Source organism: Plodia interpunctella, chromosome 1 (genome assembly GCF_027563975.2).
Source record: "Plodia interpunctella isolate USDA-ARS_2022_Savannah chromosome 1, ilPloInte3.2, whole genome shotgun sequence".
NCBI lineage: Eukaryota > Metazoa > Arthropoda > Insecta > Lepidoptera > Pyralidae > Plodia > Plodia interpunctella.
In genome coordinates this window covers 12,500,837-12,525,163 of record NC_071294.1, presented here as the reverse complement: position 1 = coordinate 12,525,163, position 24,327 = coordinate 12,500,837, and the positions used below count along the sequence as shown (strand labels likewise).

The 24,327-nt window shown below is 38.8% G+C and overlaps 1 protein-coding gene and 1 long non-coding RNA gene across 5 annotated transcripts in view; one reads left to right on the top strand and one right to left on the bottom strand.

The window, feature by feature from the left end:
- side-II (sidestep II) overlaps positions 1-24,327 on the bottom strand; it is a 458,967-nt gene that overhangs the window by 5,680 nt on the left and 428,960 nt on the right. For 3 of the 4 annotated variants that reach the window (XM_053747702.1, XM_053747619.1, XM_053747784.2), the window contains 6 exons: positions 16,750-16,939; positions 15,999-16,102; positions 15,606-15,744; positions 14,360-14,514; positions 5,528-5,740; positions 55-125 (listed from right to left, as the gene is read on the bottom strand). In XM_053747702.1, the coding sequence (XP_053603677.1) occupies positions 55-125; positions 5,528-5,740; positions 14,360-14,514; positions 15,606-15,744; positions 15,999-16,102; positions 16,750-16,939 (872 nt within the window). Of the gene's footprint in view, positions 1-54; positions 126-5,527; positions 5,741-12,056; positions 12,245-14,359; positions 14,515-15,605; positions 15,745-15,998; positions 16,103-16,749; positions 16,940-24,327 lie in introns of those variants that run through there. The other variant, XM_053747856.1, reaches the window with a different exon arrangement.
- Positions 10,160-14,493, top strand: LOC128671692 (uncharacterized). The gene is made up of 3 exons (XR_008404873.1): positions 10,160-10,427; positions 11,858-12,062; positions 14,356-14,493. It is a non-coding gene; the product is annotated as an uncharacterized LOC128671692 (long non-coding RNA).

The window sequence follows — 24,327 nt, the reverse complement described above, 5'->3', positions numbered from 1 at the left end:
TCATTATAAAATAATAAAAGTTTTCAGTGTTATGAAATGGTGTCGGTCGGTTACCTGCGCGAGCGGCGCGGGAGTCGCTCTCGCGGGCGACGACGCCGCGATGTTGGGCGCGCTCGCTGCTTCACCTGGAACCAGATACAATTTGAGTGAAAACGTTATAAAACAAGTTCAAAAAACTTTTCGAATCACATGTTTTCCTGATTTTACTGGCTAACACCATGGAAGTGTAATAAAGCAGAAATCGTTTGTAATTAATTCATTTAGGACTACTTTACATGAAAAATGTCTGAGATACAGTAGTGTTGCCTCATTGAGACCATCGTCATCATCATCGTCATCATCTGCAGCCCTCCGTGACCCACTGCTGGACATAGGCCTCCTTCCGTTTCCGAGACCCACATCCACAGATATCTTGATAGTCTTAAGATATTGCAGTTATTAAGAATATAATATGCAAAGACCAAATATAATAAAGTTCAGAAATTATATCACAAAATTAATGAATGTTTTACGATCTATTAGTTAATCCAAGCCCACGCCCAATTTGGCGGCGGCACGCGGAAGTGTTGCGATTTCTTGCGGAATCGGACGTGACGCGACGTGATAAGCGAGGACGCGTGATTGATCGCCGTGACGGGCCGCCCGTGATTGGACGGTCCGGTTGCCGCAGCGGCCTAGCATGCTGACATCAGTTTGACGACTTATAATAATATAAAAAAAACTACGACTAATAATAAAAAAAAATGTAGTAGAGGATCTTCTTAAAAGAACAATCACCAGTAGTACTACTTATAAATCACAATTGTTTTCCGTGGTGTTGCGCAAAGACTGACTCTTGACTGGCTACGGTTCTTACAGATCCACATCGCAACTTATGAACTCTTCTTTCAATCTCGCTCACCGATTAATAAATATGATATAAAGTGCTTTTTATCTTGAATTTTTAAAGAATGTAAGCCTCGGAATGCATTGAGCAATGGAAAGTTGATTGAGTTGATGGTTATTTGATTTTTCTATTTATTAATTTTTTGGATCATATTTCTGCTCATTTCAGAAAATTTTTTTTTTGCAAGTTAACCTTCTGTTCTGTTGTGGTTGCTGTGGCTGACGCCGCACCTCTGCAGATTTTATTTCTTTAGCTTGTAAGCCGCATTTCCTGACGGGATGACTCATCGTAGATTTACCCATCTGAGATTTGATTTGATTTTTTATACCACTGCTCGAAATGGAGGTCATTTCTCAAAGCTAAAGCAATTTCAGGCATATATTTGTATTTAATGAAAAAATTACATCAATGTACGTCATAACATTCAGAATAAATCGACGATGATTATTTATAATATTTATATAATATGAAAATATAATTACGTTAATTATTTTCTTATTTTCATTTATACATGTCGTGTGCGGGTAGAGACCGCACCGACCCAGCGGCCGGCGGCCGGCACATAAATAACCGGATCCGGCCCGCACGGAGCCCCGGAGATCGGCCGAGATTTATCCGCGCCGGGAAAAAACCTGATTAATCACTACATTCAAAGACGGAGGCGAGCGTAAGTCAGGACACAAGAAATAATTAATTGGCTCGCCGCCGCCGCCCCTCGCCCCCGGTGTACAGTGGCCAGTTTATTCAAATAGCCTGCGCTAATAGCTCTGCTCGCAGACCACACCATCAAACTTATGTTTCCGTCATGCTATAAACGTCGTTTGCGTCCGGATTTTCGCAAGTAAATGTCTCATTTTAGAACACCACTATTCGTGCTATTCAGATTAAAAGCTATAAGTAAGATGAAATATTTAGGAAATTAATTAGAGAAAACGGTAAAAAAGCTGCTTTGGAGCATCTTGAAAATATAAGGATGAAAAGCACCTGAATTATTTTAGGTTTCAGTTTCACCATTGAGATCAATTCTGTAAAAAACAAACATACGAAGACCCAAATATTGACACACCCCCAAAAATGTTCTAACCATACATATATGGTTCAAGGCTGCAGGGCAGGCTCTGACTGAACCCATGGCTGGTCCGTAGGAATTAAAAATACACAAATGCATTTCTGATACATGAAGTACCTCTGCAACGGTAGCCGGTGGCGCTTCGCGTTTGTTTTCAATGCCGGGTACTGAATATTCACAGACATCAATCCAATATTCATGACGCCGCCGCCGCGCTCGCCGCAGCGTCGCGCTTCGAGCGGAAACCGACGGTAAATAGTTTTCATGGCGCTGCTCTTAGTCACACGCTGTCTATAAATATGGGTTAATCAATCTTTAGAATTGGTTTTTATCTTTCGTTACTTAGCTGAACCTTTAATTGTTTTCGGGCTGACGCATGGGAGTTGCGTCAAAAATGTTAGACCCATATAATAAAAAGTTTGTAGGGAGTCCTAAGGTGTAATCAAGCATAGGATGAAAGTAGAATCCAATAGAAGATGGAGAGTAAACGCAGGTTTAAAACAATCAAAAATCGTCACCAAGGCCAATATAAGCATTATTACAGGAGACTGTTAGATGAATAGGCACCTGACAGTGATGAGGCCAAGGGAGGATCCCATTTGTCCAAGCTGCCAGGAAGAAGAAACCCGCTTTCGCCTCTTAGCCGAGTGCCGTGAATATGTTGCAGCCAGAAAGGAGCACGCTTAGATGTTTTATCTGAGGATGATCTCAAAGACATAACACTGGGGCAGTTACTTAGGTTCTGCAAACCACTCCAAAAAGGGGGCTCCGGGGAAATGGGTGAAATGGTCCCAGAATGGCAGGATCGCTCACCCGACGTGTGCTGCGGCTTGGCTGGTGGAAATAATAAGTAACTAAATCTCCTGAATCCTAGAAGTAACGTAGGACGTACAAGGCATCGCGGTTCAGACAGAAATCTATTTAAATTGGCGACGGCCGCGGAGCTGCCTGCGAATGAAAGCATTAGCGGCGTCGCGGATGTTGTAATATCTCCACCTCGCGCACGCTGCGCTGGCTGGAGTAAGTGTCATACCGATTTCCGGGGGAATTTTATCTAATCGTCGCACCATTTCGTCTTGAAATTTTACAAAAAAATCTTGCCATTTAAATACAGTGTTCATTGTGCCTAAAGTAGATTCTATATACGAGAGCAAAACTCGAATTTTGGGCCAAGGATATTCTGACTTACCTGGTAATCATATTTACGACGGAATTAATCCAATATTTTTGGTAAATTACATTGCAGTAAGCGGACCCTGGGCTCCGACGCTCAATGGCTATGGATTCTTCCACAGCCGGTAGCTCAGATGAGAGACATTAATTATATCCTGCATTTCCAGAATATAATATGTAATTGCAAGTAACGTTGGTAGGTATATGAAATTGACTGCGGCCACAGCGATCGCGGACCAATTACCGCGGTGCGCGGAAACTGCCCGCTAAAATATTTTTATCGTTCGTTTCGGCTTTGTTTGCGGCGGGCGGCGAGCAGAGCAGGTTTTAAGAGAGTGTTCAAAGCATGATGACAAAAAATAGGGCAAGGCGCGTAAACATATTTTTTGTTAGACTGGTTGGAGTAGTTGAAAGTAAATTAGTAGTTTTACAATGGAAATTTTATGACATAAATTTGTAATTTGCAATTTAAAAATCGCTGCAATTTATATCTATTTCTTTCGATTTCGACAAAATAGAGAATCCTAGCTTCCGATCACGGCTGGAATTCAATATATCAAGGGATATTCACACTTAGAACTGGTTATTTCAGAAAATCATGTTAACTCATTAATGTTTTAAATTTAGATTTATTTGCATATTTTTTGGTAACTTTTAGTTACGAGTTACTCCATCATCGATATGTAGATTTTGTATGGATTGCAATAAAGCTTGGGCTGTGCAACCTACTGTTGCGGTATCCCGGCCGTGGGCGTGACGCGGCGGAATTATGACAGCAATAACTCCGACGGCATTATAATAATACCGGCTCGTTCCAACACGTTAGTCATTAAACTGATTTACACGCCTTTTTAATTGCCGACACATACGCACCGGCGGTCGCCGGTCAATGGGCTATTTTCCGATATGCCGATATTCATCAACATTAATTTCTGTTTTGGATTTATTGGGCTTTTCATTTTATATTATGCCATTTTCTAATTTAATGGATAGTTAAGTCAATGATATTAGTTTACACCATGGAATTAGTAGGTAGGTGGTACTCCGTACATGGGTTACACACGCTGAGAGGGTTATCTTTCAATGACCGTTATTTAGTTTTACGTATTTTAGTACGATTAAATAAAATACCTAGTATGACAGACTGAGTCTGACTACCAGGATCTTTAAGGCCCTGATTTGGGCTATAGTGAGATAAAACAAATCTGATTTAAGAACCAATATACCATTTTAAGTCAATTTGTATTGTAAAACAAAAATTTCAGGCTGAAAGTGAACAAATGCGGTCCCACCGAGCGAGGTTGCGTGCGAGACGTGCCTAATGCTCAGCTATCATTAGCCGCGGACGCCATTACGAGTTTGTTGATAATTCGTCGCCGATCGCTAATAGCGAGCATGAATTCCTTCGCCAGTAGTATCGTGGTTTTGATGCCAGCACGAGATTTATCCTATTAAGTATATACTTATATAATTAAGTATATTTTTTAATTTTCCATTTTGTAAAGTACTGAGAGTATGTTTAATCCGAATATCGGATGGGAAATGATAAATTCCACTCGCATTCGGAAAAAATAATAGTTTTTAATTTCCGATCTAGAGCGGTAAATAAAATAAAATTCATTGATTAGGCGAAAGCTTTGACCAATTTACATTATTAATAAAAAAAGGAATAAGTAGGTATTGCGGTTTTGTTACTTGTCCAAACAGCCAGTGTGAATTGAAAAAAAAATCTTATTTCAGCCAAAAGTGCTTACGTATGTCCTCTAGTGTGTTCTCCTCTAGAGGTCGCATTTCTCAACCTATTCCCGTGAAATTTTGGGAGCAGGTTCGAAAAACATATGAAAATCGATTGTCGAGCCATTTTTGGAAATTTTTGAAAATGGTGGCGTTGGCACAAATGGCCTAAGTGCATCTTACGACTATTTTGACATACACACAGACATAACAGACGGATATTTTCATCAGCGTTGTCAAAAGATGAATAGTCCAGTTCGTTTACAAAGAGATAATGACTGATTGACACAAATATGGAAAATCCTATTAAATATAGGTATATATTTAATAGGATAAATCTCGTACTGGCATTAAAACCACGCTGGAAGGCGACATCTTTTTAGTTCACTATAGGTATTTAGTTTTATTTTTACAGTTTTGTAAAATCTCATCACAATTGATTGTATTCGCGAGGTCTACGTTCGCGGCGAACAACTAGTATTTTAAATGACAGGCAGAGTGTTTGCCACGTTTGAAAGTCATCAATTCTAACTAGAATATACATTTACTGGTGGCGACTTCGGTACTCACGTTTCCAAAGTACTGGTGGAAATGGTCTAAGACCACTGGTTATTCGAGTGTATGGTCTAATAAATTACTAGTATGTGAGAAGAAGCGATACTTACAATAATTATTAGGAATGAGATCTGGCTCAGCATCGTCATGGTCGGGGAGCTTCTCCTCGCGTGTTGACGGCGCAGGCGGCGTCTTAGCGGCGGGCGGTCGCCGGCGCCGGCGCAGCGACATGACGCACGCGCCCGCCACCAGCGTGCACACCGCGCCGGCGCCGGCGCCCGCCGCGCCCAGCATGCCGCCCATGCCCAGCGGGGCTTCCGATGCTGGAAGATACACTCTCGTTAATATAATCGTTCCAACACAACAAATTACATGATAACAAATTACATGATAAACTCAAACCAATAGCATACAAGTACATTTTTATAAAAAAAGTAACTTGTTTCAGTTGTCCAAATGAAGTAAATTACATTAGGATCAGGCGGCGGTGCGCGTTGGAACGAACTGGAGATTAGAATTGATAACACTGTTCTATCAATTAATTTATATTTATTTGCGATCGAGATGCAGACTAGATAAACGTTATTGAATTACATAGCATTTTAAGTCCGCAGAAATAGCAAAAAAGATGACATTTCCCGTCGCTAATTCTAAGCTAGCGACGATAGAGCTGCAGTGAGTAGAATAGTTAGATATGGAGATTGTACACAATTTATCATCATTGTCTTTAAATACATTTTCTACATGGCCAACAATACATATAAAAAATTTACTTGATAAGTCAATTTTTTATATTAATTTTCGAGTTTACTTGGATGATTTTAGAGTATTCTTCAAAGTTGCTATTTTCGTGAGAAATGCAATGTTGTCTATCTAATTGGTGTCTTTTACAGTAATACACCGATTAGATAACTACGCGAACACTTCAAGGATTTATTAAAGATATTAAAAAATAATTTGGTACGCGTAATCATAGTAGATTTGCATGAAAGTTAATTTCGAAAAATTCAGATTTTTTGTATTAACATTTATTTAATGGGTATGGGTGTTGGACTCTGTTAGTAGCTAGTCTGAGCCTAGAGTTAGCGGAGGTGGCGACTCGTTACGCTCATAACTTAATTCCAAAGATAAAAACGCAGGAGACATGACTGGAATAATACTTACAGTGGGCTTCACTTCCTTGCAAGCGGTATGCTTGGGTGCCTCCTTCCATTTTGAATGCAGTTGAAGAAATCTCTTAAGAGTAGGTACTGTCATGATGCTCATGTCATGGCATACATATTTTTTGTAAATAGCGATAGGATATTTTGTGTTCTTGAAAAGCAGAACGTAAACGTCCTGTTCTATATTGAAAGGGCACTCGGAGGGGTTCTCCACAAATGAATACATTAGTGGTGCGGAGCGGGGCGCGGGGGAGGGGGTCCGTAACTTTAATCATTAATACCGCCCTTATGATTAATATTTACATGAATTCCATGCAAATTGCTGGTTTGACGCTAATTTAACGTTATTTATGAGCGAAAGGTGCCGTTGTGCTGCGCCGCCCCGGGAGCGCCAGTGGAGAGGGTCTGGGGAAGATTCCGTCAGGACCAACGTAACCACCATAGCCACTTCGAGTTTACGTTCAATGTCCTTGAAGGACCAATGGATATTGTAGTTAAAATACAAATGCGTGTGTTACATTTGATGCGTATTTATTAATGTTATATAGACTTACATCTATATTAAAATAATAATAGAATTTCTACGCAAATGGTATTCAAATTCAGGTTCAAGTTCAAGGTCATCATTCGTATGAATTTGAATGTACATATTAATTATAATATATCTTATATCGTTGGAAATAAATTATGTATGTGTGTATATATATATATATATTTATATATAGGTCTATAATATTAGTCTAACAAAATTGAGTGAAGTCGACGCGAGCGCCGCGCCGCAAACTGCTAATTACTGCGGGAATCGCGACAGATTTGCGGGACAACTGTGTGCCTAGTGCGGAAACAATGACGCATTGACGCTTTGTTCACAGGATCATCTATCTCGTCCCATCCGTGCTCGCGTCGTCCGGCTCGTGACGTCACTCTAGCTTTTGTGTATTCGTGATGAATATGCCGTGAGATATTTCGATTATTTTCTTCCACCTTCGAGGAGTGATCGCTCTATTTATTAGTGTAAACGAAAAAAATGATCGAGTTGACGTCCTTGGAGAAAAGCTGTGAAGTTTTTTGGGATGCTTCTTCACCCACGCTTTGGAAGTCGGAGGTAGATTTAGAAGTATATTTTTGACGTCAATAAGAGATGTATATCGTCCTAACTTTAATAAATACTTTTCAAATAATATTTTAAGAATGTGATCACTTCGGAACTACATAACATAGTTTGAAATGCACAATATCTATGTGTTTTCAATCCTACCCAGTCAGAATACAGAAACGCGCCGCCGCGAATCACAAATCGTAGCCCTCACTCACGCGTTGATTTATCGCACGTTTTGTATTTTTCCTCCCCCAATTAATAGAAAATATTGTGAATATTGCGCTGCATTCCGATTCCTGCCGATAACAACGACTATTAATAGTAATGCCGTTTCATTTAACAATTACTGTCATTGATCACACTTTGGTGATGAATAGGTATCAGTTATTTGTGCATGATCGATGTAGTGTCGGTGATTTAGAGTTTTTGTAGGTACCAATCATATATACTTACCATTAACATAAAACTTTCTGAAACTTTTGCAATATTAATATCCACTTCAACACTATGAATAAGCTGGCAAACAAGTATTGATTTTATTGAGAAAACTATAAATAGCTCAATCAATTCCTGGCAGATCTTAAGATCACACAAGAGCATCAATTCGCTGCCCCGAGACGATCCCGGAGCCACAGCGCCTGCGTGTTTTACGGCACCTCGCACGATCGCGGCGATATACGGTGCCGACACTTTGTGTGCTTTAAAAACAAAATTCATGTCTCCATATATCTGCGAGACCACAGTGCGGGCCCATCGACTCGAATCGTGTAGCATTTGTTCATATTTAAAACTAGCTTTTGCCCGCGGCTTCGCCCGCGTGAATTTCATAGCAAAATCTCAGTATTTTTTTTATCGCGTACTCTGTAAGACTGGTAAAAATATATGATTTAAATTCGCATTTTCTCATCTATAATTCAATTTCCTGTTTCCCGCTGCGTGTCTCGTCCCGCAAACTTGTCCCATACTCTTTTGTTCCTATTTCATTGAAATGGAGCTTTCTATCTCATCAAAATTTGAGCTGAAATTTAGTATACTTACGTTTAATAGGACGACGTTTAAACAACAATATAGGATGTATTTATTGTCACGTTAAATGCTCTTATGTGAATGAATGTCTCTGTGACGACGATAAAAGCTTATAACAAAAATTTTGTTTTTGCAAATTATTATTTGTTAGACATTCTTTAATAATATATTTATAGAGAATTTTTTAAAATGAGAAAATTCTATCGGGCTTTAAATCAAGTCATACTTCAAGCGGAAACTAGCAGTTAGTAAAATTATAATAATATGGTAATGACACTGTTAGGTGCTCCAATACAAGAGTGTACCGCGTAGGTAGCTCAATCGCGTGTCCGCTGCACTCGACGTGCGGTGCAGGTGCAGGGAACGTGGTCAGAGTGAACTGGAAAAAAACGTTTAAAAAGGCGAAAATAACAATTTTCGCAATAGATCTTTCAGCATATTTTGTTTCAGTTGCAATATTTAATGCAAAATGTGATTTATCTATACAAATTACCTAATAGATCTTGGCTTCCATGAAATATTTTTCGATAAAAATGCCTAGCTTATTCTATCCGTGAAAACGCTTCATTTATTTGCATCATTATGCATCACTATGCAATCGACTGTCTCTTCGCTCATAAATCCGTTGTGCTCTCGCTCGATCAACACAAAGCGGAGATCTAGGATCTATGCGAGTTTCGGACAGCAACGACTCTGGCAAACATATCATTTTTGTTTGGGTGGGTCGGTCCATCCGTCAGGGCGGGATGCAAGGGAGCGCGGGCGGCGAGATAATCGCCGCTTCAGCTGATGTATGAGCGCGGATTGCGCGTCGCTGAGCCGCCTTTTGTTTTATGCCAGCTCCACATTCTCGCCGAACTCAGACACATGCCGACGCGAGTACGTGAACATTGAGTAATTTGAATGACTGCTTTTATTTACCGCAATGTAAAACCAGCAATGTGTTTAAATTTAAACATTTGGACGACAGCGAGGAGCCGACAATAAATGAGTTTAGTCGAGCCATGGACAGCTGATGCGTATTCGAATTGAAAGATGACTTCATTTCATGGAATAAGTAAGACACAATATATGCATAGAGTCCTACTTTTTCAATTCAATTCAATTCAATTCAATTCAATTCAATTCAATTCAATTCAATTCAATTCAATATATATATTTCAGATTCTCATCCCTAATATAAATCCTTAAAAAAGTTAGTAATTATTTTTGGACTTTATATTTATAACACTTTATACATATACTCTAAATATTTATCATCTGGGACTCCCAGATGAGCATGTCGAAACAAAATTTAACTTTCTAGTAGATAAGAACATTGATATTGTTAATTTTATGAAATGACTACAGTATACAAGATAAGTCTGAACTGTTTTTGAATAAACATTCGGAATAGTCAGATAACTTAGTGTGCTGTTTGTGTAACCAACTGCAATGCCACATTTCATTGCAAGTAACGCAATTTGTGTTTACTTTTAATATAAACTTTTCATTCGCGCACAAACAAAGCGATCAAAGTACCTAGATTCGATTGGTGATTTCGCGACAAATATCTGTTTGCTTTCAATTTCCGCGGCGGGGTTTGTGGCCGGCACCGAGGAGAACCGCTCTCAGTGTGACACGTTCTCTTGGCTTCAATAAATAAACTATGAATCAACTGCGGTCACACTTTACCGCGTCCACAGCTAACGACGTTTTATTTTCATTCGTTTCTTATTAAAAGTAAATACTTTTTTCTGATATTGTGTTCGGGTTTAGTTTCACATCTATCTAGATCTTCACTATCTCTTTGCGAATGTTCTGAAGTTATATATGACAAACACAAAATATTGGTTCCCGGTCTTAGTTAGATTTATGATTGTTTGATTATCTCTACTTATTTATAGAATGCTTAAGTTGTGAAGTACATAGGCGACTACTATAGCTATGCCTACATAATCGTTACGTTAGAGACTGGCAGTTAAATTGTGATCCAAGAAAAATTAAAAATATATTTTGAATTTTCTTAAACCAAGTCTAATTTAAGGTCATCAAGTGAAGATTACACTATATGTCGATTTCTCATAAAATTGGGATCAGGACAGGTGAGTAAATGAAATCAAAGAGACGTGATTCAATAGTAGGACTGCACGGGGGCGGCGCGCTGCCAGGCGAAAAATTAAAGGACAGTTGGCCACCCCCGCGATCCTCCCACTCTGAAGTCCTGCGTGTGAACGCGTCAATTTGTACAAGATTTCCCACACAATTTCCAAAGGGCACTGGAAACTTGGGTTTATACATCTTACACATGAAGTACTGTATTGAAGGTGTTAGTAATGGAATTGGCTGTTATATCGCCTCGTTTTGATCCCAATTTCTCAGGTTTAATCCTGGCGTTTAATATATGATTATGCCACGCGAAAGTTCAAAAGTAGATATCACTAAAAGTATGCGAGAATAGAAACTAAATTTAAGAAACCCCCTCCGAAGTCGCCAGCATGTCTCATCTGCTAGAAAAGAGATGACGATTTTCGAACGCATATTTTCAAAACATAAGAAAATGCTCGCCATTAAGTTCTTTTTCAAATGAAAAAACTAAATCCTAATCGACTAAGCTATTGGCTGCTACGATGCCGACGCACAATCTCGTACAGATACGAGTTACACTTAATGTAACTCCCCTCCTTCTATCATCGCGGGTTAAAAATAAAAATCACTTGATATAATGAAAAAAAAAGCTATTTATTCGTTTCAGTGAAGTAAAATCAAAATCAAATCAAAATCAAATAATTTATTTAGAAATTAGGCTTTCACAGGCACTTTTTCACGTCATATTCTAAATTAAATGATGTTTACCAAAGCTACAAACTACTAGCATTTCGGAACGACCACTGCTGAGAAGAAATGCCGAAAGAAACTCATTCAAACAGTGTTGGTCCCTATTATGCCAGAAGGGCTTACCATTTTTTAAATATAAATTAATGTATAATTTTTTTTAAATTTTAGTAAGAATACGTAAACCGTGGCCGTAGGCCGTACCTAATTTCCACAACTGCTAAAAGGTATCAATTCAAGTATTTGCAATGTGCGTTAATATAAATGGTACATAATGATAGTCAAATTGCACGTGTATTGTATTAGGGCCACTTATTATTGACCTCGTCACGTTTCAGCGGCAGCTAATTCCTGCAAGACGCCCGCCAATCAGGGGCGTCTCGTCGCAGTCGCGGGCGAGCTGGGCTTGAGCCCCGCATTCTGAGAGCCTCTTGATCAATCTCGGCGAATCCGCTTTAATTAAAATGGGATTATCTGAGGGCCGCAGGCGACGCGCCTATCGCCGTGCAATACGACGGGAACACTTTATTCCGTACAAATACAGTAGGTATCACATTTTTGTCCCTTACGGGCTAGACAGAGCCAATAGTTGCGTCGCTTGACTTATTTGTGGTAACGAGTGACAGCCCTTTCCTTGATTGACATTTACAATCTGCGAGTGAGGAGAATCAGCTGGCACATTCTCTGTTTTAGTTTCGATCGCAGAGCAGCTTGCATGCTCCATTCTGTATTCAAAATATTTCACATAAACCATCTTTAAAGTTCATGTATTTATTTTTCGTACAATTATGACAAACAAATTTAAAAATTCTTTTTTTACAGTATGTACAAAAAAAATATATGAACATACTTGTAAAAGTTTTGGCTTATATTCTACGACCGGCCGCCTGCTTGATGTCAATTAATCCTCCTCGACTTTCGAATACCACTCAAACTCAAGGGCAAGATCTACAAGACGGTGATCAGACCTGTTGTTTTGTATGGTTCGGAATGTTGGGCCATCAAGGTGACGGATGAAAGGCGATTGCATGTTGCGGAGATGAGGAGGCTTCGATGCATGTGTGGAGTGACAAGGATGGATAAGATAAGGAACGAATATGTGAGAGGAAGTCTATAACGTTGTGGATTTTAAATAGAATGGGTAAAGAAGTAGAGGCAGGCCGAAGAAGAGGTGGATTGAGCACGTTAGGCAGAATATTGCTAAAAAGGAAGAAACAGATCGGTTAACATCAGACAGGGAGAAGTGGAGGAGACTGACATGCTGTACAGACGCCACATAAAGTGGGAAAGCCGATGATATAAATAAATATAAATATATTAGGACAAATTACACAGATTGAGCTAGCCCGAAAGTAAGTTCTAGACTTGTGTTATGGGATACTAACTCAACGATACTATATTTAATAATATATACATATATAGATAAACATCCAAGACCAGGGCCAATCAGAAAAAGATCATTTTCCATCATGACCCGACCGGGGATCGAACCCGGGACCTCTCGGTTCATAGGCAAGCACTTTACCACTACGCCACCGAGGTCGTCAAACTACTGATGATGATGAACAAACAACCACCAATCTCTATTCAAACTACACCAACAATATACCCACATACATTTACTAATAGAGCCATAATTAGTTATTCGTTAATAAAACTTTTTAAAACTTCAATAATTTGGTAATTGACACAACACAACTTCGCCTTTCATAAAAACTGGGACACTAGTATAGTACAAAGTTGTTCAGTTCCAAAATATACGTTTATTGGTTCAGCCAAGTAAAAATATAACAGATACTATTCATGATTCTACTTACTACATATTTCAAAATTATTGCGCTCGATTTCAATCTAAATGTTAAGCGAATATTTTCCGATCGGGCGATGTAAGGCGCGGAGTTTATGTTTTCAACCGGTTTCAATAAACGAGCAAATTTTCTGATATACAATACGATTCGCGGGAATTGGTAAAATTTGGTGCATATATAGAGCATATCCTGGATCTTATTCATAGTTACAATATTCTCTTTTTTGCCTCTGAGTTCTATAGGAGCTATCTTACAAATGTCCTTTCAAGCTAACCAGGATTTAAATCGGTTATTTGTCATAAAACACTATAGATTACATAGGTTTACGTTTTATTTTTCAGAATCTCAGTTCTGTACTGTAACATAAAGTTTACCATCGCTCGTCCAGCAGTCCACTCACCGCTGTCCCCGGGGACGCGCTCTCACCCTTCAAATTGAGTTTCGCTGAGTGATTTAGAACAAAAACTAGTTATGGCGCCGCTCGTATGTCTCAATAGCCTCTAATGATGGTAAATGCCTCCCCCGCTAAATGTTATCGGGGTCCTTAGTGCTTTGATATTGAGTTTGCTGCTATGGTAAGTATATATTTCAAGAATGGTAGTACAACACTTCTCATCTACTGTGTGATTTGTTCTAATATATTTATTATTATTTATTACTTATAGTTTGAGAAATGAATATAACGGGAAAGTAAAGTTACTATATACGATAAGAGTAACGCGTGAGAAATAATCATTAGTTATGTACATTAACATAAAAGTTGCAAATTAATCTAAATTCTATGTTTTTTTCTGTCGAGATGCGAAAGCGTCTGCTTTTGCTTTGATTTATGATGTCCTCTGCATTTCTTTCGTCTTCTCAAATGCATTTTTCTTGCATGTTTATCACATGAGCACCTCCCTTATGGTCATCCAATTATATGATTAGGTCATACATACGTACTTATTATCACGCCTGTTTCCCATGGTGGTCGGCGGAGACTAGGAATTTCCCCTTGTCACGATGCTGAATAGTGTTAATTATGGAAGGTACCTGTTCTCTTCTCGACGTCGCTGAAGAGCACGTCGTCGATCCTGGCGGGCGGCGAGCGGCCCTTGCTGTTGACGGCCACGGCCGCCAGCCGGTAGCGCACGTCCCACTCCAGCCCGCGCACCGTCCACGACGGCTCCTCCGACGTCAGGTTCGCTCTGCAAGCAACGACGACCTTGGTAGTCTAATGGTCACCTTTTCAAACTGAATTTGAATATGTATCCATATGTATATTTTATAAAAATATAATATCGTTGAGTTAGTATCCTGTACTACAAGTCCTCAACTTTGGGGCTAACTCAATTTGTGTGATTTTTTCATATGTCTATATATTTATTCATATCTACTTATTTTTTGTTTTTAAATATAGCGACCCTACTCTTTTCGGCACTCGATTGAAATAAAATAGCCTTCCGATTATTTTTTTTTCATTTGCATGATCGAATAAAATAAGAAACCATTTGCGTACTTCGCGGAAACTTCTGCCGCAGTACTTTTACAAAACTTTTTTTGTAATTATAAATTATAATAGTTATTGTTGCAAATACATATTATGTTGTACTTTTATTCAATTTCTGTATCATTTATTAAAAATTAAATAAACAACTTCGGCTTTAATTATTAACATATTAATTTGAATGTTGTTATTTACGATAGAACAACATGTAACAAACATGAAACGCGACGTATGTATCATTTGAAGGGAGCTCCCCGCGTCCTGGCTTCGCGTCACGCTCCAAGTTAATTCATAATTAAAGCTGTTTAGCAACTCTAATGAGGCCCGCATGTTGACACGGGTTCCCACTCCGATGTCGCTCGTCACAATGTGTACTTAGATGGCAAAGAAATCTCAGCTTGTAACGAGTCACGCGCAAATTGGATTCTAACATTTTATTTGTTGTTCAAGTCTTGGACGTTGGCCATATTTATTTCACTCCTTTTTGTCATTATTTTTGTTTAATTTATAAGGGATCGTAGTGTTTCGTATAAGTTTTTCACACGTTATATTGCAATTTAATTCATAGTTTAGGTGTAAACAACTTGTCGGTGAGCTATGCCCAGGAACTCCGGGCCAGTGGCTTGCATTAGTTGTCTTCAATATTTATTCATTTGAAACATAAGTAGTACTAATATATGTTAGGCGCAAATATATAGTTGAGAAAGTAGGCTATGCTATGACACGTCAGTAAGACGACAAGGCAGTCCGGGAAATTAAGCAACAAGAGGAAAAGTCTATTATTATTGTCACCTGGGGTCTCCGCGCTCGGTGAACACCTCTAGCAGGAACCGCTGCGGCAGGCCGCCGTCGAAGCCCGCCACACACGACACCTCCACCGACTCCGCGGTCTGGTTCCACAGCGTGCAGTTCCGCGGTGCGTGCGGCTTGCCTGGTGGAATCAAACAGTTAAAGCTGAGGACACAGGTGGATAGTAGAGTTAAGTTTTTATTCTTTTTGTACATCCATTATTTCGTACGAGAACTTTTTTAAGACTTTGAAATGCTAAATTGATAACTATTTTTTTTTGTGTGTATACTTGAGATACTTTTGGGCAAATAATTAAATTAAGACATCGCAAAAAAGTGAAAGATTAAAAAACAATATTGTAGAAGAATATTATTAAGATTATTAATCATGACATACCAGCCGCTACCATCTGGAAGACGCAGGGCGCGACCTGGGCGCCGACTTCATTAGAAGCCGAGCACGACAAGGTGCCGTAGTCCAAGTCTGCCACAGGCGTGTACCTGAATAGAAAGTAAGATCAGTCAACAAAGTATGTAAAATATTTGAAAGACGTCGCAGTAATAAACTTTAAGATGTCACATGAATTTTAGAATAGTGAAGAGGTGAATTCCATGGAATTAGTACTCCGACGTAGTACCTACCTACTAATTCAATGGTGGATTCAAATAAGTTTTTTATAAGATTTCTCTGGCAACATGAAATTGCATGTTGCCAGAGAAATCTTATTGCATTTAATGTGTGACAAAATATAATGTCAGGGCAGTAAATCGTTGAGGAGTTCCCACGTCTACATAGACGACAAACATAGTTAGGTATGTTTGTAAAATAACTTAAAACGAAATTGTTTTCATAATCTCCAGGCTAATTTTGCAGATGACTAAAGCCACATTCAGCCAGCCTTGTTGCTGAACTAAAATCAACTTCGGAAATTTTCGGGAGAATTGTTTGGTATAGTGAATTTTACACAGTTTAATGCGTCATCTAAAGCGTCGAAATTATATCAACATTTAGGAATCTAAGAACATCTAAAAAAATTAAAAAACAATAAATGCTTTACAACAATAAACCATTAAAAAGTGCATACAACAACAAACAAACAAACCATTAAAAAGTGCATACAACAACAATGGCATTAAAAAGTGCATACTTGAGACTGGAGGCGCTGCCGTTGGAGGTGTAGCGGTCGGCGGCGACGTCGATGGTCTCGCCGGAGTTGTTGAACTTCCACTTGAAGACGGCGGCCGGCGGGTCCGCGTCCACCTCGCACACGATCACCACGCTCTCCCCCCGCGCCGCCCCCACCACTGAGACCCCGCCGCTGCGGCAAGATGGCGCGTCTGGAAATATAGACCTTTATTCTTAAAGCAGTAGAAACCTAGAAGATTTAAAGAACTGCAGACCAGAGACCGTTATGTCAGTAGAAATAGATATGTATGTACGTTCAAGGCTGATCATTTCTGTGTAGTATTACCATGTCTAACAACCTCAGGAATTAAATGTGACTATTACTACGAATTAAATGTGACTATTATATAAATAATTATGATACAGGACGTAATAATGTTACAACGGGTTAAGAATAAAAGCGCTACAGTTCCAATCACAGTAGCTATAGATAATTGGTTTATTGTTGTAAAGCATTTATTGTTTTTTAATTTTTTTAGATGTTCTTAGATTCCTAAATGATGATATAATTTCGACGCTTCAGATGACGCATTAAACTGTGTAAAATTCACTATACCAAACAATTCTCCCGAAAATTTCCGAAGTTGATTTTAGTTCAGCAACAAGGCTGGCTGAATGTGGCTTTAGTTAATCCTGGCTGCGAGTGGAGTCACTAAGTGTTCCTGATTTATTGCTCGAGGATCTGCCGTATGGAGATACTGCTGGCTTGATTAAAACCAACAGCACTAGTTAATAGGGCTCGGTTCTACTGTTGGGAAAAATATTACTAATTAAATTATTGATTCATACACGATTGAAAATCGTCGTTGTCTTGTCAGTTGTTGTTAAATATGTATTTATGCGTAAATGGCAATGGGCTCGTCATGTCGCCCGAAAAGAAAATTCATGTTGAAAATTTCTGGCGGAGTGGGGACGGTGGCATCACGCCCACAGCGATGACGGCAAATGCGCTGGTCTGATGACATTAAGAATATAGCAGTGGATTGAAAATGTCCAAGGTCGACCTACATTCCTAGCCAAACGAATGTAAACTCTATAAGTTTACATTCGTTTGGTAGAAAAAGTCTGAGAAGTAGAAATATGATAACAAGTGAAGTAAATCTGGCAACATTAAATGAGCTATATAAGAATATTGAATTTTTCAACCATCGCGGCCTGCTAATTCGCAACGTTGATTAGAAATCGTCGGCACATTGATTGCAGGCAGCCCTCACGTAAGTGGAGGCCGGGCTCCGGCCGGTGACGCGCGAGGAATATCGCACAAGCACATTAAATGTCCGTGCGGACCCCGTCACATGGAGGCCGCTACGTGACGTCCGCTACGAGAGCCTTCTTTAGAATACGCCACAGGCAGGGCTGCTACATAGACAAGGAAGTTACTGAACGACCTATGTTTAATTATTTCCTCTTACGTAATCGAAAATGTGCATCGCTTCAATCTTCCTTAGGTCAAAGGATGAAGAAGTTGCCGTTATTTCACAGCAGGATACTTTTCGTTGCTTAGGGGTTACAGTGATACACCAACGTGATTTTACTAATCGTAAATGGTTATTGTTGCGTCAGGTACATACTCAGTACAAGCACAATTCTCACCTAAAATAAAGGAATATAATCGCTTAGACTTTGTACAGCCCTAAACAATCTACACATTTTCTGTCTAATCTCACTAAAGAGTACCCCGTGCCTCACTCGTCCAAACCGAAACATCGCCCCAGCAGCCCCGGGCGATCCTCCGCCGACACCTCATTGCGTATTCGAGACTGATAACTCAATTAAACTAGCAAGTTAAAGCGATAACCAAATCTGTTATTTTTAACGCGAAACAAAATTACGCGGTCATTTCAATTAAAAGTTATATTGTTAAAAGTTTGATAAAAATGACGGTCGAATGTTGCATCATAGCGGAGTAAAATAACCAGATTCGTATTTTGTGAAACTGCATACTTTTTATACGGTCGCAAAGTGCAGTGAGATTAGGTTATCATTCGATAAATCTAAAGCTGAATATTTGAATGCCCCGTCAATTCCTAGAAAAGTTTTTGAAGCATTTAAAAGTCGGTGTGAATATATAATGAAATATATTTAGATGTAGACTTCAGTTTTCTGCTTGCGAACCTTATAAGAAGGTTGCAGCCGTCTGCCTGTCCGACTTCAGAACCCTTTTCTGAGAGGGTTGAGATTATGATGATCATACATTCGTACCATAAGAGACGATTCACTGTAGGAACTTTACAATAAAAGCATATTCTGAAAAGGTTTAGTGAGAGCACCGGAAATCTAACAATTGATAAAATTTTGACTACAGGAAAAAGAAGAGAATGCGTGTAATTCTGCATGAGATAACAAAGACTGGCATATAATATTTATTTAGTTATTTAGTAAAATATACAATTTTTCACAAACAAGTTGAATGAATAAATTTTTGAATAATAAATGAAAGAAGAATCAGGCTACCCTTAATTTCCGTCTCGCGCCTGCATCCCCGTCCACTGGAACGTGTCCCGCGTCGCGTGTCCAACGTCTCGTGTCCCGCGTCTAGTGTTCCGCGACCCGGAGTCTAACTTCTCCCTAATTGTTTTTCCCGCAGCCTCGGTGTCTCCCGAAAGGAAACGCCGGATGGCCAAACTTCCTTGTTTAGCTCCAAGACTTAATAAAGTTAGTTCCTCCTTTTATTTGTTCTAATTTTATTTATTACTCTATACTAGCTCTTCATTTAATCCGTGTCCTGTATTTTTCGGTAAAGCTTTTTTCTAAGTAAAAAAGTAGGCTCTGATGGAGTATTATTTAAGGGTACATAAAATTGTTTATGTGTAGATATAACCAATTTCAGCAAACAATTTGAGCCTCATTTACATAGAAAATTGTTAGGTAAGAAATTGTTCTCCGAAATTTTAAGTTGTATAATGTATCGATTGAAAGAGTTCTTACGATTTTATGGCTGTTTGGTTGAGTCTATGAAGGTTCGTACCAACGTTGCTCTAACTAGCTTTTGCTCGCGGCTTCGCCCGCGTGAATTTCATAGCAAAATCTCAGTAATTTTATCACGTACTCTGTAAGACTGGTAAACATGTATGATTCAAATTCGCATTTTTTCTCATCTTTAGTTCAATTTCCTGTTTCCCGCTACGTGTTTCGTCCCGCAAACTTGTCCAATCCCACTTCCTGCTATGTAAAGTAGATATACCGTATCGTTTCCTACTATTATGTCCCATCATGTTTTTCGCAATGTGTTCTGTCCCGTTACCCACTACGTGTCTCCTTCCCACTCCCGCTTTCTGCAACAAGTGCCATCCCATTTTCCATGACGTTTTATTTCCCGGTTTTTTATTAAACACAAACATAAACATTTTTTGTATTAATATTACTGTTATTTACTACAAAAAGTAAGTGTGGCAATTTTCAGCTTTTTATCTTGAAAATTGTATTAAGTCCCATACAATCTTTCACCCCCCTTTTGAAGGGGTTGAGGGTTAATTTTCAGAAAAATCTGAAAGACGTGTGCATTACTTTAAATAAATAAATATATTAGGACAAACCACACAGATTGAGCTAGCCCCAAAGTAAGTTCGAAACTTGTGTTATGGGATGCTAACTCAACGGTGCTTTGGATTTACATCTTTGGTGGAAAATTTGGATTTTTGGTTGTTTACAACTTTGTTGTAAACAACCAAAAATCCAAATTTTCAAGTCACTAACTTCAACGATGCAACGGTCACGAACTTTCATATTTACAGTTTTTCACCCCTTTCACCTCCTTCGGAGTAGAATTTCCAAAAACCATCTCCTACACTCACCTACATGCCAAATTTCAGCTTCCCGCCCAGCAGTTTTGGGTGTACGCTGTCTGTCAGTCAGTCAGTCTCTCAGTAACGGAAGAGTATATTGATACATACTGCGCCCACAATGCGCCCACCCTCTTCTGTTATCCTCTCTCACTACCCAAAGGCTGGAAGAGATGCTTAGCAAGAGGCCCACCATTGGTCCATATGTATGCACAATTGTATTATTTTGTACTAATATTGTTTTTATGGGCAATATATTGTATTATATTGTAAATTTAGTTTTAATAAAGAATTAAATAAAGTAGATAGAGAAAGTTGTTCTGACAACTGATGTTCTGATGACTGAACAATTTTTGTATGAATACAACGAAAATAAATAAAATTATCTTGTGCACGACATAAGTATCTAAAAATCTTAGGATTTCATTGCGGGCTTGACCGCGCTCTGCGTTACACCGCGAGCCGCCGTCGCCGCGTGCCGTGTTCAACAATATAAAAGTACCTACTTCAAATAACTCGGCGTGCGGATTTTTTAATTTCACGATATTTCAGAATCTATTAATCCAATTTATGTGCTGTAAAGGAAAAAAAAATATCTTCGTGAAATTCTCTTGACGATGAAATAATCTCAATACTTACTCAATACGTTTAATCATAAGGATTATTATGCTTGAGTAATAATAATTGTAAAAATGCACCTTTTCATTTACAATATATTTTTACATATAAAATGCCTATAAATAATATTGTGTCGCGGACATTTTTATGGATCTACTAAAAGCCTATATTTTTGTAGTACACTGTGTGCACGTATGTATAATCAGTGGTGGGGCGCACGAACGTAAAGATTTTCGTAAGCGCTTTTTTTTCGGATTACTTTATAAATGTTGACTGATCTGGCTGAGTACAAATTTATTTCATTCAAAGAAAAAATGACTATAGCAATCTCGGATAATGTAGCTTTCTAATGGTGAAATAATTTTTGAAATCGGTTTGGTAGCTCTCAAACGCTTACCTCTTTATAATATTAGTATGCATATGTTGATTGATCTGGCTGAATGTTCTGGCTGAATACTAATTTATTTCAAAACAATGTTTCGGAAGTATAATATATATACTCTGAGCGAAACCATAGCGCGTTTTAAAAGTCTTGGTGGCGCCATCTATTATCTTTATGTTCAAAACTAAAATATAACAAAATTAAATTGAAAATTGATACCTTCTTCTATCTATATCAGACATTTATCGCTAAAAAAATTATTTATATTCTGTTTACACCTTTCTACAAAATTTTAAAGTAAATCTGCTCCGTGGATTTTTAATTTTCCTACAGGACCCTCCTCATTTTCCGGGATGAAATGTCTATAAGATGTTAACCCGGGATTCCGAAGAATTTTTGATTTATATTAAAATTAGTTTTAAATTATCCTAAGGGAACCTGACAATTTACCGGGATGAAATGTATCTAATTTTCCCACGGGACTACCCTCATTTTCCGGGATGAAATGTCTATAAGATGTTAACCCGGATTCCGAGGAATTTTTGATTCATATTATAATTAGTGTTTCAATTATCCTACGGGAACCTGACCATTTACCCGGATGAAATGTATCTATGATGTTAACCCGGTATATAAGGTACCTACATACCAAATTTCAAGCAAATCGGTCCAGTAGATTTCGAGTGATGCGCGTTCAGACAGACAGACACACAGACAAAAATTTCCAAAACTATATTTTCGTCATCTATTAGTAATTAAGTATATTCCATGAAGAAGCCTTTCTTCAATTTTATTATATGTATTGATAATCAACTTTCAGGAAAATATTTCTTAAAAGAATTGATTAATAAAATATTGATAAATATAGCAAGCGAAATGCTATTACAAAAATAAAAATAATCTACTTTCCACGTATTGTAATATCGATAATATTGATACAATTTCTTACATATTTAAAGTAAGTTCCGCGCATGATAAATATTTGATGGATTCGCGTCCGAAGGAACCGAATGGAAGCGATATAATGAAACAACAGAGTGAAAGGCAACAAAAAGAATTAGTTGAGATTTATCTGACGCTGAAAGGATTTCTAAACAATAGTCAATTAGGCTTGAGGATTGGATTGCGGTGATTAAGCCGAGATAAATAATGGATATCAATCGGACGAGCAGGTGGCGCGAGGTTGTGGGTGGAAGACATTTGAGGATCAATGCTTTTCTTCCATGCAAAATAACTCGCTAATGTGGTGTACAGATTGCACAGCATGTACAATTCCTAAATGAGGTGACTACTATGCTCTTGTACAAGCTTAAGTAGAAGAACTGAATTATATTATTGCTGCTAGTAGCCGAAATCCTATGAAAATGTAATCGGATTTGTAGCCTGTGACTTTGACATATATGCCCTACAGACTACACACTCGGGATGTTCATCTAGATATACTATTTCTCTCTAATTTCTGCAAGTTCTCGGTCTCGGTTATGAAGCCGCGAAGCCCAGAAGATTCGTTTGTGATTTTACAACCGGCTGCCTGACGTCAATCCTCTTCGGGAGCTGGCTGTGTCCCTTAGTCGTCCCGTACGACACACGCGGGAAGATATGGAGATATCTTCCCGCATATGTCGTACGGGACGACTAAGGGACACAGTCCTTTCAGTTGGTCCTATTGTAGTGCGGAACTACTAGATAGATAATACAGTTGTTAAATAAAACATTTTATATTGGGCATGTGACACATGCCTTTTAAACTAAATTTCAATAATGAGATTAAAATAAAACAGTCTTCATATCTACACACTAGGAAGTCGCAAACCTAGACACATATAAACCTAAATATGTATTCTAATAACCTACGTACGAAAATATATATACAGATGCAAGTATTCCCTAGGATAATGAGGCAGCCGCATCAGCCAGACTTCCCGGCGCTATTTTCCGGCCAATTAGGTCGCGTCATGACGCCGCTGTCGCGCGTCGCCGTCGCCGACCGCACGCGGCAACATGACGACCCTACCCCGCTATCCTACACGCACGTATGATGCCTCTCCCAATCTTTGCCCTGACAAAATTGACACTGTTGCTATTCCAGTGCTGCTTTGCGAGTAATTTTACACCACAATTTTTTATCCTCCTTAGTTTTATTGATGTCGTTTGTGATTGTGACCTATTGTCAACACGGCTTCGTAATGTCTCAGATGCCACAACCCATTTTGGGTCTTGTTATCTATAAATATTTATTCCCATTGCTTTATCGTTACCTTTTAGAAAATTAACTAAACCTTCTAGTACTTTCAGTTCATTAACAAGAGATGGCATGCTAAAACAGTGACTTATATGCCCGATGATAACTGAAATCATAATACTAGATTTTTACCGCTGTTAGTAAGCTCTCTTTATATTAAGTCTCTAGGAATTCCTTCACGGTTCCGGCCGGCCCGGTCTTCTGTGGCTTAGGGACAACGGTCCAACATGTAGAGGCCTTATGAGACGTTGGTCCTAAAATGGTATGGGGTACGATAATATGTAATAATAACAATTTAGTTGTTATTATCGTCTGATTTACACTTGGTAATGAATAACATATCCTAATAAATGGTCCTAAGTATATCTGTGTTAATTGCATCAGAGTGCGTCAGCTCGCCGGCGACCCGCAGCCAGGTCGGGCCCGGCACAATGCGATGCACAGTCTCCGCAATTAATTAATTGCCGCAACTGGAGGAGCTGTTCACGCCGCATTGTGCCGATTGTCCCCCCGAGT